This window comes from Zalophus californianus, chromosome 15 (genome assembly GCF_009762305.2).
Source record: "Zalophus californianus isolate mZalCal1 chromosome 15, mZalCal1.pri.v2, whole genome shotgun sequence".
NCBI classification, from domain to species: domain Eukaryota; kingdom Metazoa; phylum Chordata; class Mammalia; order Carnivora; family Otariidae; genus Zalophus; species Zalophus californianus.
The window spans coordinates 16,380,415-16,396,886 of NC_045609.1; the positions used below are offsets into that span (position 1 = coordinate 16,380,415).

The 16,472-nt window shown below is 43.0% G+C and overlaps 1 protein-coding gene across 1 annotated transcript in view; it reads right to left on the bottom strand.

Moving 5' to 3' along the window:
- Window positions 1–16,472, bottom strand: part of DISC1 (DISC1 scaffold protein) — a 393,796-nt gene that overhangs the window by 225,452 nt on the left and 151,872 nt on the right. The window contains exons 8-9 of the mRNA XM_027596855.2: window positions 14,486–14,588; window positions 2,630–2,818 (exon numbers count right to left, since the gene is read on the bottom strand). Of these exons, the coding sequence (XP_027452656.2) occupies window positions 2,630–2,818; window positions 14,486–14,588 (292 nt within the window). The remainder of the gene's footprint in view (window positions 1–2,629; window positions 2,819–14,485; window positions 14,589–16,472) is intronic.

A 16,472-nucleotide genomic window follows, 5' to 3' on the forward strand; every position in this document is an offset into this window, starting at 1 on the left:
CAAAACAAATGAAACATAAGGACAGTGCTTTTCTTTGATTTCAATTGAGCCAGCCACAGAAAATGTAACAATATTGTAAATGATCAGCAAAACACTTCCCATCGATAAGAGTTTTCTGTGTGAGAGAGACTGCTAATTGCTCCCCAAAACTGCAAATCTCTCCTTCTGCTATAGAACCAGAACCCCTGGCTGGACTTGGACATACATGTGGCTGGGTCAGCCATCTTGGACCAAATGTTACCTGTCCAGGGGTACAGATGAACTAAATAGAAGAGCCTGGGTCCCTGACCATCAGAGAGTTACTTATCCATGGTTGCCACATTCTGCAACCATGCTAGAAACCAAAATCTGGTTTATTAAAGAATTCTACATATTGCTTATTTCTTAAATAGTCTTATTTTAAAACACTTTATCTAAGGATAAGAAGAATCAGCTCATAAGACATACACACGTATGCATACTATTCCTTTGTATTTGCTCTACATTTAAAGCTCTACATTTAGAGCTCCCTCTAAATCTTTAATTCTCAAAAGCCAACAAATGACAAACTATGGACTTTGGCCTAGTTTTATTGCATTTCAATAAATAAAAAGCTTCAATCTACTAAGGAATTCATTATTTATTTATTTATTTATTTATTTATTTATCTCCCATTACTCTCATCAACCCAAGATTATTAATTTGGTTGACCTAATGCCAAGTCACCTCAGATTGGTTAAGAATTACCTTCAGCCTAAAGCATGGGGAAAAGGGTAGCTGATCCAGCAAAATCTAAGTCTAAAACATAAAGAACTCTTTCACTATCTGCAGCTTAGAATCACTGATGGTAACAATCTCTCATTCCATTTGTTTATGTTTTTTTATTCATCATTTTGAAGATACTTAGTAAAGTGACAAGGATGAGATTCAAAAAGTACTACACGGCTCATTTTTTCTTTTTAAGAGATATATATGGCTTTCAAGAGCTCAACTGTTCAAATGAAAATATTGCTTGACTAAATTTGTCCGAATTTGTTCACATCTTCTTTATTCTCGGATACAATAGATTCCCCCATATTGTGCCAAAAATTATGGAGTGACAACATGAGAAATTTCATAGTTTTTATTGTTTAGACATTTAAAAAGTCTATAGCTATAATTCATTTAAAATATCCAATGATCATTCCTATCATGACTTCATGAAGCACAGCATCACGTCTTAGGAAAAAGTGTTGTTAATCCCTCAGTACCCTAGTTATATAGTCAGACTCAAAGGTAGAGTCTCTACATATTTGGCAGAAAAGAAGGCTTGGCCTACAGAAGTGGAGAAAGAAAGATAAGAAGCTCTCAGTTGTTTAGCCAGGTTAGGCCTGCCCAGTGGGAAGAAGACACCATAACAACTGAGTATCCTATCTGTGATTCAAATAACTGAAACCTATTTCTACAACTGAGTAAGCCTTTCAAACACAATTTATTCATAGTGAAAAGATACACCTAATTTCTGCTAACTAATTTCATACTTCCTTACCTGGTTTTAAATACTAATCTTCATTTACTTCAATCTGTGGAGTATTTTCAAATAGCCGTATTTCAAATGTGGCTACCTAACATTCCCATTTTTTCCTTATTTCTTTCTAAGTAAGAATGCTTTGTAAATATAGTTACTTATTAGTAGACAGGTCTTTCATTTTCCTAGTAAACATTCATTTAGGGACCATGATATACTATATACGACCTCTAGCCTCCAGCAGCTTCTACTTCCTAGAAGAAATGCAAGAGTGCACACACACACACACCTCAAAATCTTTCTAAGTTACCTCATTTAATCTGTACCGCTTAATCAGCCTATGAGCTGGATATTCTTCTTCTCATTTTACCAGTAAAAAAACAGGTTCTAGCATCTAACATATTTTAAATCTGCATTTATTTCTCATGATTTCATTCTTCTGATTAGAAACTGAAACACTGTAAATTCTTTACATTTTTTTGAAAGAAGGAAGTTTTTACTCTATCAATTCAGACTGAACAAGCATCTTCTAAGACTGTCCTCCAGGGAGCAAACCTCAAGGTGACCTTAGTTACTCTTAACAACTGGAAAAGGAAAAGAACACAAGAGTACGGTAACTGCTCCGACAGGCAGAGACTTCAGTTAAGACAGCACTGGCCTCTTCTACACCATTCTTCCGGAGAAAGAAGCTCTCAGGAAAAACTCACACACCGAAGAGCCACTTCATGGTCTTTATTCAGTTTTCTGAGTCAGCAGGCTCTTGTCTGTGATTGTGCAAGCCAGAAGACTGAGCCAAGGAACAAAAGGAACATAATTGTCAAACAGAGAAAATTCTCAAGACCTGTGCCAAGGGAGAGATTGCTCTAAATAATCACAAGGCCATTAGCAAATCCAGGGCAGAGGAGGGGGAGAAAAGACAGAAAAAGGAAAGATGTCACATGTGAATAGCAAAATAAAAGCTGACAAGTAATTCTACCCCATTTGCCAAGGCTCCTGCCAAAAAAAAATCCTCCAGGAAAAGTGTCATGTGCTCCAGGATGCCTTTCACATCGATGCTCACATGAGACACAGAACATCCTGCCTGGCCACCTAGTACAATCAACAGCATGAATAGTTCGCCAACCAACAGTTGTGACTACTTACCGTAGGCAGCTTCCCCCTGGTCCAGCTCCCTTCTCAGTCGGCTGTAATCTTCCTTAACACTGCCCAGCTTTTGGACATTCCTGGAACTCAGCACCCGAAGCTTGTCCAGGAGTCCCTCCAGCCCTTCCCTTTCTGCTGTTAATGATCTAATCTCCTCTGTGAGCTCCTTGGCTGTAGAGAAATGGCTTCCTGCAAGAGAGAAGGAGGGAAAACAAGTTTGACAGCATCCCCACACATGGAAGATTTAGCAACAGCTAATGTGCACCAACCGTATGGTGAAAGAGGGCTGAGCTCTGCAACTGCATCCAATTGCGTGAATAGTCTTCCATGGAGGAATATGGAAAAACACTGACTGTCTCCTTCAACTGGGAAAACCACCAGTCTCTTTATCACTTTATTTTTGTTAGGTCTGTTTTAAAGCTTCCATTAGCTAATTTGTGTCCTTGTGAAACACAATGAAACAAAAAAGTCCCAGTGAAATCCAGGGAAACCACATGGTATGTGGTACGACTCCATTCAAATATCCAAATGTCAAACAGTTGAAATATTATAGTAGAGTGGAAAGGGACTAGCCATTGGAGTCAGACTGGACCTAAATTCAAATCCTAGTCCTCCTGTTACTCAACCTGCATGACCTTGAGCAAAGAAATTAACATACGTAATTTCAGGGCAAACTTCTCATAAAATATGATTGTACTAACACCTGCATCAGGTGGCTTCAAGAATAAACGTGAAATTCTGTAAAGCACTAAGCAAAATATATCATGCATTGAATCTAGCAAGGTTGCAATTATATTTCTAAATATCAACAGCAAGTAAGTAGAAGATGATTTTTTTTAAATACCATTTACAAGATATTTTAAAGCTCAAAATACTTAGGGATAAATTTAAAGAAACATGTGCAAGACCTCCACACAGAAAACCATTTTAAAAACTTCTGAGAGAAATTTAAAAAGACTTAAGCAATCAGAAAGACAGAATACTATATATATACCTATATTGGAAAATCGAATATTTTTAACATTTCTATCTTCCTCAAATTCATCTATTCATTCAATACAATTCCAATCAATATCTCATGATGGTCTTTTGTAGAAACTGACAAGCTTATTCTAAAATATAAAATAAAATGCACAAGGTCTAGATCAGCCAAAAAAAAAAAAAAATCCTTGTAAGGTAGAATGAAGAGAATATATATTACTTGATTTCAAATTAATGCTGAAGCTACAGATCAAGACAGTATGGCATTGGCATAAAGATATATAGATAAAACAGATCAGTGGAATAGAATAGACAGTCCAGGAGTAGACCACACTCACACAGTCAATTGATTTTCAACCAAAGTGCCAAAGTAAGTCAATAAGGAAAAGAGAGTACAACTGACCCTTGAGCACCACAGGTTTGAACTGTGCGTGTCCATGTGTATGTGGATTTTTTTTTAATAAATACAGTACAGTATTGTGAATATATTTTCTCTTCCTTATGATTTTCTTAATAACATTTTCTTTTCCTTCCTTTACTTTGTTGTAAGAATACAGTAGGTAACACACATAACATACAAAATATGTGTTAATCAACTATTTATGTTATTAGTAAGGCTTCTGGTCAACAGTAGGCTACTAGCAGTTCCATTTTGGGGAAGTCAAAAGTTAAACTCAGATTTTTGACTGTGTGGGGGGATGGCACCCTTAACTCCCACATTGTTCATGGGTCAACTATATTTTCAACACATGGTAATTGAACAACTAGCTACTGAAATGGGGAAACATTAGCTTTCATCCATACTTCAAACCATACACAAAATTTAATTAGAGATGGATCACAGACCTACACGTAGCAGCAAAAACTATAAAGCTGATAGAATAAAGTATAGAATACTTTTCTAACTTTGGAATAAGCAAAACTTTGATTAGGACCCAAAAAACACTAACTACAAAAAAGAGAGAGAGAGATAAATGGACTTCATCACAATTAAAAACCTCTACTCATCAAAAATACCACTAAGAAAATGAAAAGGCATGCCACAGACTGGGAGAGAATATTCATAATATGTATATCTGACAAAGGAGTCGAATCCTACACCCAATAATTAAAACACCAATGACCCCACTGAAAAATGGGCAACTGATTTAACAGGCATTTTACAGTGTAAGATATGCAAATGGCTGGTGACCATATGAAACCGTGTCGGTGGTTATTAGTTACCAGAAAAATACAAATTAAAGTCATAGAGACTCCACTACAAAACCATTCAGATGGCTCAAATGAACCAGACCAAAGCTGTCTAGCGGGCAAGGATGCGGAGCTGCGGAGCTCTTGTACGTAATGGGAGTGTCGATGGCACAACCACCTGAGAAGACTTCTGTCTGTTTCTCATAAAGTTAAATACACACCTGTGTGTGGACCCAAAAAATCTACCTCCAGGTATTTACCCAGGAGAAATGAAAACATGTAATCCAAAAATAGTTGTACTCGATTGTTCATAGTGGTAGCCCAAATAAAACAACCTAAATGTCCACCAAAGGGAGAAAAGCAGAAACAGGGTCCCATCTACACAATGGAAGAATATTCAGCCATAGAAAGGCACCAGCTCTTCATATACACAATGACATGGGGGAACCTCAAAAAAACAAAAAAAAAAAAACCAAAAAAAAAAACATGAATCCATTGATACTAAGTTCTGGCACAGGCAAAACGGATCCATGGTGAAATATATCAGAATGGAGGCTGTCTGGGGAAGGGGGGTGATGACTGGGAAAGGGCACAAGGGTGATGTTTCTGGAGGAATGAAAATATCTTGATAGAGTTGCAGACAGTAGGTATCAAAATTCATACAACTGGGCACTAAAGACCTGTGCATTTCACTGAATATAAATCATACCTCAATAAAAAAAGGAAAAAATATATTAGGGAAAATTTTAATATGAAAATTACATCATAAATTAATAAGCATATCACATTAGTGAGTGCTCCATAAATAATAGTTATTGGGGTTTTGGGGTTTTTTTTAATATTTTATTTATTTCTTTGAGAGAGAGAGCATGAGTGGGGTAAGGGGCATAGGGAGAAGCAGACTCCCTGCTGAGCAGGGAGCCTGATGGGACTCGATCCCAGGACTCTGGGATCATGACCGGAGCCGAATGCAGACATTTAACCAACTGAGCCACCCAGGAACCCAATAATAGTTATTGTTATCAGGGGGTTCCATGATGTTTCCACAATAACAGTTATGAACATTTTCTCCTCTACCTTACCACAACCCTAAGAGGGAAGTTATGCCCTATGTTATCTATTCTGAGATGCACCCTTTTTCCCCCCATGTTAACAGCTCTGAGATTGCCATCAGCCAGGAGGTAGTCAGGATGAAGCTGTTACTACATGATTGTCATTCTCAGTGGCCTGGTGGACCATCTGCAAGGTCCTGGCGTTTCAAAGTAAAAACCATTTCAGGATCATTGGAGACCTGGCTATTGTCTGAAAACCATCTATCATAATGGATTTATAACATCAGGAAAGCACCATCATTTAAAACTTGAAGAACCGTGTTGCAGCTTGGCAGAAGACCCTACAGAAAACAGCAGTTCAGTCTCGGAGGGAAAAAAAAGTTGCATCACCAACAGTTTCACTGATGCAGAGGGTGATAATGGGTGAAAAACATGAGCTCCGACTACTTTGAGGCACAATGTGTTTCGGAACACTCAGACTCCGAATATGAAGATGTTTTAGGAAAACCTTGAGTGATTAAGTTTCCTTTCAAAAAGGATTTTTCAAAAGCCCAAATACATCAAAGAGGACTATTTCAATAACTATAAAATAAAAACTCTAAGCCACAGAAAGCATTATATCATTGTTTAATTGACAGCGATTTTTCTTTCTTCGTAGTGTATAAAATAATGTGCATTTTATGTTCACTGAAATACATGTTATCTCTGCTTTATAGTGGCGAAAACTGAAACCTAGAGAAAAAACTGTCTTGCTGAGGTTACATAGCAATAAAATGGAAGGCAGGTTTCCAACTCAAACATAACTCTGGAATCCTTCTTAGGTTCTAAACTATGCTATTTACTGCTTTATTATTATTATTTAAAAGGCAGATTTCAACCCGATATAAATGGGAGAAACAGGACAAAATGCTTTCCCACTTTAAGGGCATTCTGATACCCAGCACTTATCATTTCTGTCACTGACATCCATAGTTTCCAACTCCATGACTGGATAAATATCTTTTGAGACCCTATTTATTGTCTATCACTTAAGTGGGCAAATACAGGCGAGAACAGAGCACCACCCTGCTCTCCAGGAAGTCACCATTAAATAAAGAGGAGAAGATGTATTCTAAGAAATGGGCAAAGATGCTCTAGGAGAGCTCAGAGAAGAAAGATTGTTCTAGAAGGGGAGGCAGAAGCAGGTTTCACAAGGAAAGAATATAAGGTTTCCAAAACAAGAAACAGAAACCTGGTTAGAGAACAAAGACCTTGTCTTCCATGGGTGGCAGGAGGTGTGTGGCCAAGGTGGAGACTAGGCCCACAAAGAAGGTGGATCCAAACAGCAGAGCGACCAAGATGCCAAGCTGATGGGCTTGACCCATTTAGGAAAAACAAAGTCCAGATAAGGAGAGCAGCCTGGACTTCCACAAGCTTTGAGCTATAAACAGCAACACAACTGAATTGTTTCCTGGATCCGTGGTTTCTTTCTCGAACAATGACCAAGTTAGGGCTGCTGTGGACAGAGCCCCCATGGAGGGCCACTAAGAACCTCAAGTTTGATGGGTACAGATTTCCCATTTGGGAAGATGAAAAAAGTTCTGGAGGTGGATGGTGGTGATGGTTGCACAGAAATGTGAATATACTTAATGCCACTGAGTTGTACACTTAAAAACGGTTAAAAGGGCAAATTTTATGTGAATGTAGATTTCATCATAATAAAAAGATGTCCTTTAAAACAAAACAAAACAAAAAAAGAACCTCAAGGGACGTGTCCCGTGCCCAAGGTGGTTTGGGGAAGACCAGCCCAGAGGTGTGACTGCCTCTAGACAGGCCAGCCACAGGCACAATGTGGTGCCTTCAAATGTCCCTTCCCCGCCTGGGCTCAGGGAGCACCAACCTTTCTGCTGGACCATATATTCAAGCAAGAGAGGTGACCAAAAGTGAGGTAGGCGCCAACTGTGTCCCCAGGGACACCAGGCAAAATACACCACAGTGTGCAATCTCCTCCTACAAACAGTTCGGAAAGAATAAGACCTCTAAAAACAAATCAGAGGGGCACCTGGGTGGCTCAGTAGGATAAGCGGTGCCTTTGGCTCAGGTCATGATCCCGGAGTCCTGGGATCAAGCCCCAAGTCGGGCTCCCTGCTCAGCGGGGAGCCTACTTCTCCCTCTGACCCTTCCCCCTCTTGTGCTCTCCTTCTCTCTCTCTCTCTCAAATAAATGAATAAAGTCTTTTTTTAAAAAATCAGAAAAGACTACATAGGCAGGGTGAGTGACTGCAGAGAAGTTTTGCTGGAATGACAGGAAACACATCTTCAGATACCCCTGCAACTCATGGCAAGCTCTAGAGGCCAGGGCCCTTAATAAAACATAAGAGAGATCATGAATTAAAACCTGGGTCCCTTCCTTGATCCTGAGGGAAAATGCATAGTGATAGACGTGTGCATTTTATATATGCAGAAAGAGTGCGAATTCCCAAAGAGACAGTTAATACCACAACCGAAGCCATGATAAAATGCTACACTGCCCCTGGTTAATATTTTATAAGCATTTCGGTCTCTGATCCAAGCCCATGAGGTAAATCCTGCTTGATTTAGCCCTCCCTGATTACTGAAACTGGCCAAGAGCTCTGTGATGAAAATACAGAAAAGTAAATGCTGATCCCTGAAGGAAGTCCCATCAGTGAGCCCGTGACCCCAATCTCAGTGACTCTAATAGGCTCCTTCCTAAATGCCACAGGAGGATTTGTGCAGATGAATGTCCCGCCTTTGCCATCATCCCACATGTATGCCTGCCTGCTCTTCAGCAAGAGAACCATACTTGGGCCTTCACAGAGGCTTTTTAAAGCACCTGTCAAAGTATTTTATTCTACAAAGGCCACCATTAAAACCCTCCAGGTGAATGCCAAAGCCAAAACTGACTTTATCCACTCTGTTCCTTCTAATTTTATCCTTCATCCTGAACTTAAATATCTCCCTCCTCTACTTCACAATGTCTGGGGTTTCTTTTTTGAGGTCATTATTTGAAAGTCTGATTTTATAGATTACGGGGCTCTTGTCAGAGCAGTTGTCTCATTTGGCCTTTCCAACAAGCCAGGATGGGGATCTTATAATGACTGTCCTTGATTTCCAGCTGAAGAAACTAAGACCCAGAGAGTCACCTTCCCAAGGTCACAAAGTTTTAGAGTTCTAAGATCCCACATGAGGTTACTGAATTTGAACTGCGTTTTTCCAACCTCGTGTTAAGTGCTTATTCTGCCAAATACAGCTCAATAAGTGACTTGGTCAAAACATGGCCACAAATCACCCATAAAGGGAGGGAGCACAAAGGGGGTCGAGGAATGAATCCTGTACTCAGGTAGGCTGTGTCACCCGGTCAGTCTCCAGCCCTCACTATGACTTTCATCTAGGGGGACATGCCACACACACACACACACACACACACACACAGTACTGCATAGGTCCACAGACATTCCCATCTGTAATGATCTTCCTAAAATCATTCACGTTTACATACCCAAATTTGAGCTAACCTTCTCTACCGGAAAAAAGAAATAAAGCCAGTGCTGAAAATCATCAAACTCCAAAAATAATAGAGTGCTGCCTCTTTTTTTCTGGCACAACACCGTATCTTTTGAGGAACTCCAAGCTCCAGTACACGTGGTTAGGCAAGACTCATGCTCTGTCAGTCAGAGCCTCCCCCTCAGCGATGTCAAGGCCACGTGCTAGGAGCTTGCACTAGCAAAGCAAACACAACCAACCAGCACCCACCAACACTCCCCCCACCACGCCGCCACCTCTCCACCAAAGCTCCTTCAGCTGGAATTGGCCATTTTCTGTCGGTTTTGTTGCTCTCTTCCACTCACTATGACTTCCTGAAAGAGCAAAAAGCATTTTCGGTGAGCAGAGCCCTTTTGAACACCAGACATTTTAGACGGCCATATATTTCACAGAGAAGACGGGGAACATAACACCCGAACACGCGGGATTTTACGTAATACATAGACTGCTTCTAACAGCTTGAGAAAGGATGGTACCTGGTGAGAGACTAAATATACAAACAGACAATGGCCAGATCATCTCTAGAAATAGCACTCTGACCCGCAACCTGCAGCAACCTGCCCAGGAAATGAACCCCCATATCTACAATAACCAGTCCAGGAAGCCAGCCTGCTACAAGGGACGCCGTAGGAAGCCAGATTGCTATTTCTAGTAATAATCCAGGAAACTAAGCAATCACTTCTGTAATAATTGGTCCAAAACGGCCAGGATTTTATTAATAACTGACAGCTTCCCTAATTTTTGGTCCTGCTTCCAACTTAGGTTGAGCCAGAGAAAGCCAAATAGGCTCCCCGAACCGATCACACAGGATGCTCTAATTAGCCTGCCTCTAGCTTCCCAGCCTCCCATCAGAACATACCTGAAGACTTCCCTTTTCGCTACTCCAAAGCTTTCCCACTTTTCTGCCTGCCTTTGCGTCTCTGCCAAAACACAGGTAATGGTGGCTGACTCCTTGCTATAGTAAGTTCTGAAACCACTTTCACTTCTTCTCATTTGGTGGGTCTCGTTTATTTCCACACTGGACAGACATCACCTTTGAAAAATCTTCGCTGGGCCTATTATCTCCTCCAACCATTGATCTAAATTGTTTAGAGAGAGGGAAACATTCTGAGCTTATCCAGAAAATCTTGTTTATGCCTAGACAGGCTTCCATTTAGACACTAAGGTATTTTAAGTGCAGCTAATTTTTATTCTCTGTAAAGGAAAAGTCAAATTGGATAGAACCATCATTTAAAAAACAAATTGGCTTGGAGTACCTGAGACATCTTGGTATGCTACTTAGGAATAAATGATGATCTGAACTGTTTGTTCCTTGGAAACTAGTAACGGGAGGCAGGTGGGCAAGAAAATATACCACAAACTGAGGGACACCCAAAGGAGGCATGAAAATAACAGATTCTGGAGATCAGCAATCAACAAATGAGGTGCATTTTTTCTTAACATAATTACTCTTCTTGACTGTCTTCTGAGTGCCGGGCAAAGCCCAAGACAAAAATAGCAGAGTGACTCAACAGATGGACGGCATCAACAACAGTGGGTGATCCAAGCAGGGAAAGGCTGGAGCCAGAAATGCATGCACCATGTCTCAGTATCAGAGCAATATCAGAAGCTGGGCATCAGAGAGCCAGGCTTTGAGCCTCAGGGAGGGGAAATGGTCAGAGCAGGGGAGGCCCTCTGCAGATGAAGACTGGGACACTCATCAGGTTACAGAGCACTGATGGGGGCAGAGCCCAGCTACAGGACCTGGGGACCCAACCAGGACTGGGTCTGAGCAGCAGTGCAGACCCAAGGTCCAAGACGGAAGGCCAATATGCAGGGAGGATGCTTGTTGGTGGATCTTACACGTAAGTTACCACCACTTAAATATCTTCTGTGTCTGGGCATGAAAAGTCTTGGAGTATCAACGAGGTCATAGCTGTGAGGAAGAGAGCATGCATACAGAGGGTAGAACTGGACTGAGCTAAGGCACAAGCACTCATCACCAGAGGCCAGTGGTTGGGCAGGGGCCTAGCACAGTTCTAAAGAAGGAGATGGGTCCGAACTTCTGATACTGACATCTTGACCACAGAGTCCAGATCAACCATACCCACTATGCACTCTCTAGAAAGTGTGGAGGTCAAAGCAATCAATCTGTGGGGCAGAGGATAGAGTTTCCAGTGAGGGTAGCAGAGAGGTGAAGAAGCCTTGTCTAGGCTGGGCTCCCTTTTCTGAAAGTGGATTCTTCAGCCCCAGTTCAGCCACCTGTCCCTGCCAGGGCCTGCCAAGATTACAGATTCATAGGCAAAATAAATGACCAGTGATGTTTTAAGTGACTAAATCCTGAGGCTGATTTATTATGCAACAATCAATAACGAGAACAGATTTTGGTGTCTGAATGCTGCTGTAACAAACCCCTAAAATCTGAGCCACTGACAGTGGGGACCAGGCGGCAGGCAGAAGCCTTGACAGACCTCAGTGAAGGCTAAAAGGGAAGCAAGAAAAATATAACTGGAAGCTGGAGGAAAGGGGACCCTTGCCATGTGGTAACAGAAAGTCTGGTATCATTATCAGCTGAAGCAATAGAGAAAAAAAGTTCCTAATGAAATTGGTCATACAGCCAAGGAAACTCCAGGCAGAACACAGAAGTGCATGCTGGTGTCCTGTCACTGCCTATGATTCAGTGCAAGAAAAGAGAAGCGAGCTAAAGAACACACTGTTAGGGGCACCTGGGTGGCTCAGTCCGTGAAGCATCTGCCTTTGGCTCAGGTCATGATCTCAGAGTCCTGGGATGGAGCCCCACTTCAGGCTCCTTGCTCAGCAAGGAGTCTGCTTCTCCCTCTCCCACTGCCCTCCCCCACCCCCAGCTCGTGCTCTCTCTCTCTCTCTCTCAAATAAATAAATAAAATCTTTTAAAAAAATACATTGTTAAACATAAAGGAGCTAGGACTTGGTGAGTCTGAAAATAAAACCATTTCTTATTCCCAGTCTCTACAGATAACAAATGATTCTTAAATTAAGAGAAGGTCTCAGTCTATAGAGCAAACCAAGGAGTGAATTGAAGAAACTTTCAGACAGACAAAAGGCCCTCTGGGAATCTTAAGGGCACCCCCTAAGGCCCTCTTCATTCAAGAGGGCATCCAAGAATCCTGAGGGCATTGCCCCTCAGCGTTCTCACAGACAGACCAAAATGGAGAAAGACTTCTTTCTCTTGGAGAAGTTTGTCATGGCTTTTATTTAATGGAGTGAGGGTTTAGCGTTCTGAATATACTAAGATAGGTCTGTCAAGATCCTACAGGAAGTGCCTTTTCCCTGCTCAGGTCCTCCCCGCTGTGGAGCTTAGCTCAAAAGGAAACAGAAAGCACATTATGTCCAGAATGATGCCCACCCTGGCACTGGCACGGCCCGTGGGGACGGCCTGTGACTGGAAAGCTTGTTTGCCAACAGCCTACAGAATAATCAGGAAATGGGGAGGTTGAGAGGTGAGTTCCCATCCCAGTTAATTCAGGTCATCCCTCCTCCGGTCAGGCCTCACTGCTGTTCTCAGCTGATCAAAGAACTAAACACGAAACCCAGGCCCCCATATGCAATATACCATCTTAAGAATTCTCCCTGGGATTCTAAAAAGAGATTATTCACATTTGAGAGAGGGATAGCTCTGCTGCCTAAATGATACATCTCCTCCCTTGGGCTTAATAGAAACACACCCACCTGTATTCCTCAGGAAGATATATGGATTAAGAAAGGCAAAAACACTATCTCAGAAGCAAGATTATGTTCATCTTCTTTTTTTTTCTCTTAGCAAATGGGGACATAATTTCAAGTAAATGGCATGTGAAGCTGTTAAGAGCCAAGCCCCACATTCACATTTCGATGTTGCTCTGGTTGTAAATAATATGCCTGACTGCACCAGGAACCAAATTGCTCGTTAGCTGCCAACATTAGTTGTTTAATGATCTGAAGAGCAAGCAGAAGCTGCCAATTATTGTATTCCTTCTTAAAATGCCATTTAAAACCCATACATGTAATTATTATACCTTTTCGTTAAATTTTTATGATTCTTCTGAAGCTGATGAGCTGCAGGTTCACTGAACCTATAAAACTCAGAGAATACTTGGAGGATGTCATGACACAACTGGATTAAAAAATCCATGAATCACACCTGAACTTGAGCCCCTGCTCCGCCACCACTTAGCTAACTGAGTGAACTTAACCGAAGGACGTACCCCAGGGCCTCAGTCTCCTAATCTGTTCATTGGGACCACATAACTTTCCCTCCTACCTAATACAGCTGTTGTGAAAATGAAATAAAATAACAATACAGGGGAATGCTTAAAAGCACTCTTCAAATGATAGGGTAAGATACTATTTTCAGGGGCGCCTGGGTGGCTCAGTCGGTTAAGTGTCTGCCTTCAGCTCAGGTCATGATCTCAGGGTCCTGGGATCGAGCCAAACGTTGGGCTCCCTGCTCAGCGGGGAGTCTGCTTCTCCCTCTCCCTCTCCCTCTGCCCCTCTCCCCCCATTCATGTTCTCTCTCTCTGTCTCAAATAAAATAAAATCTTTTAAAAAAGAAAGATACTATTTTCAGAGACCTACTAATTAATGGGAAAATATATTCCTAATAACTACCAGATGAAGGATCAATTATGATATACTGAGAATCCTCCACAAATCTCATCTCTCTGACTGGGACGTCAAATTGAGTACATCACCTTGTCTCATGTTATTCTCTCTCCCTATAGGAAGGGACTGACCATGTCCAAAAGTCTCCACGGAGCCTCTACAGACACATAATGCTATGTAAACATCTGCTAGAATTACATGGCATGCAGTGTACCTCTAGTCTCTTAAAGAAACAAACCAGAAGTCCAAAGTATGGTACCTAGACAACTTATTTTTTTGTTATATGTGCACATGTCGTTTTAAGAGTCTTACGAGGAGGCCATGCTGCCCATTTAGTCCATGAGGTTTAGTGAGACTTCCCACAAAAGCTCCGAAACGTCCAAGTATTACATAAGTAACAGGTAGAATGTTACTCGAGGACAAAACCTGGATGTGGTGGCAACTGGCATTATTCCCCTCACCAGCTTCATGTCCCCGCTATGTCCAGTTACCTGATACAGCAAGCATTTTGGCTTCAAGCAACGCCGGGAGTTGGGTTTCGATGTCATTTACTTTCTTCCTGAGAGTGCTACTGAGTCTCTCACTCATACACACCTAGAGGGAGAAAAACAGCCAGGACTCATCATTTACTCAGGTAAAAATCAGAAGGCAGTGGAGCAGCCAGGCAGAGATATCTGGGTTTATAAGCAATTAAGAGGGGTGATAAAGAGTAACTGAAGGAGAGTTATTTAAAAGCAAACAATGTAAAAAGAAAGCAAGAAAAGAGGAAAGAAGGGAGGAAGGAAGGGAGGGAAGAAGGGAGGAAGGGAGAGAAAGAGGGAGAGAGAGAAGGAGAGGAGGGAGGGAGATAGGAGGGAGGGAGGGAGGGAGGGAGGGAGATAGGAGGGAGGGAGGGAGGGAGATAGGAGGGAGATAGGAGGGAGATAGGAGGGAGGGAGGGAGGGAAGGAGGGAGGGAGGGAGGGAGATGGGAGAGAGGGAGGGAGGGAAGGAGGGAGGGAGATGGGAGGGAGGGAGATGGGAGGGAGGGAGGGAGGGAGGGAGATAGGAGGGAGGGAGGGAGGGAGATAGGAGGGAGATAGGAGGGAGATAGGAGGGAGGGAGGGAGATAGGAGGGAGGGAGAGAGGGAGGGAGATGGGAGGGAGGGAGATGGGAGGGAGGGAGGGAGGGAGATGGGAGGGAGGGAGGGAGGGAGATGGGAGGGAGGGAGGGAGAGAGGGAGGGAGGGAAGGAGGGAGGGAGATGGGAGGGAGGGAGATAGGAGGGAGGGAGGGAGGGAGGGAGATAGGAGGGAGGGAGGGAGGGAAGGAGGGAGGGAGGGAGGGAGATGGGAGAGAGGGAGGGAGGGAGGGAGGGAGATGGGAGGGAGGGAGGGAGGGAGGGAGATGGGAGGGAGGGAGGGAGGGAGGGAGGGAGGGAGGGAGATAGGAGGGAGGGAGAGAGGGAGGGAGGAGAGAGGGAGGGAGATAGGAGGGAGGGAGGGAAGGAGGGAGATATGAGGGAGATAGGAGGGAGGGAGGGAGGGAGGGAGATAGGAGGGAGATAGGAGGGAGGGAGGGAGGGAAGGAGGGAGGGAGGGAGGGAGATGGGAGAGAGGGAGGGAGGGAAGGAGGGAGGGAGATGGGAGGGAGGGAGGGAGGGAGATGGGAGGGAGGGAGGGAGATGGGAGGGAGGGAGGGAGGGAGATGGGAGGGAGGGAGGGAGGGAGATGGGAGGGAGGGAGGGAGGGAGGGAGATGGGAGGGAGGGAGGGAGAGAGGGAGGGAGGGAAGGAGGGAGGGAGATGGGAGGGAGGGAGATAGGAGGGAGGGAGGGAGGGAGGGAGATGATTTTCCCAAATGACTTAGGCTATCTTTTATTTTGTTTGAAACAAAAACATCACATTTTTTCTTTTGTTTAAAGCAAAAACCTCATATTTGATTGATACCTACACTCAGATTGGTGAGCTACCTAGAAAAACATCCACTTCAACAAAAGCACACAACTCAGTTGAGTAACAACAAACGTGTATATGGACACATTTCGGGTGGCCCACAAAGGATCCCTCTTTTCTTGCTAAAAATCTGATTCCATTCAAAAACTAAAATTAACCCAGTTGGGTTCATAGAGCCCAGAGAAAATATAAAATTCAATTTCCCCAGAAGAACCTAGATCTTGCTAGATACCATCAACTTGAATTGTTTTGCTTAGCTCAGACTGAAATTAAAATTATTTTTGGAATCAAAGCAGACCTCACCCATCCTGCCTAAAATGTTAGACTATTTCTTTCATGGCCTTAAACATGTTCTTTTCCATTAAGCAGCTGTAACTTCCCAGATCTCTTTACAAAACTCATTCTCTGGATGAAGGCCACAGTATGGTGGCCTCCACGCCAAAGCCGGCATCAGCAGTGATGAGCATCCCCATGCCCCAGGTGAGAACGGTCAGGAGCCAGAACTGGGTGTTAAAAAGAAGATGCTCTGGATTGCTCCCCACAGCA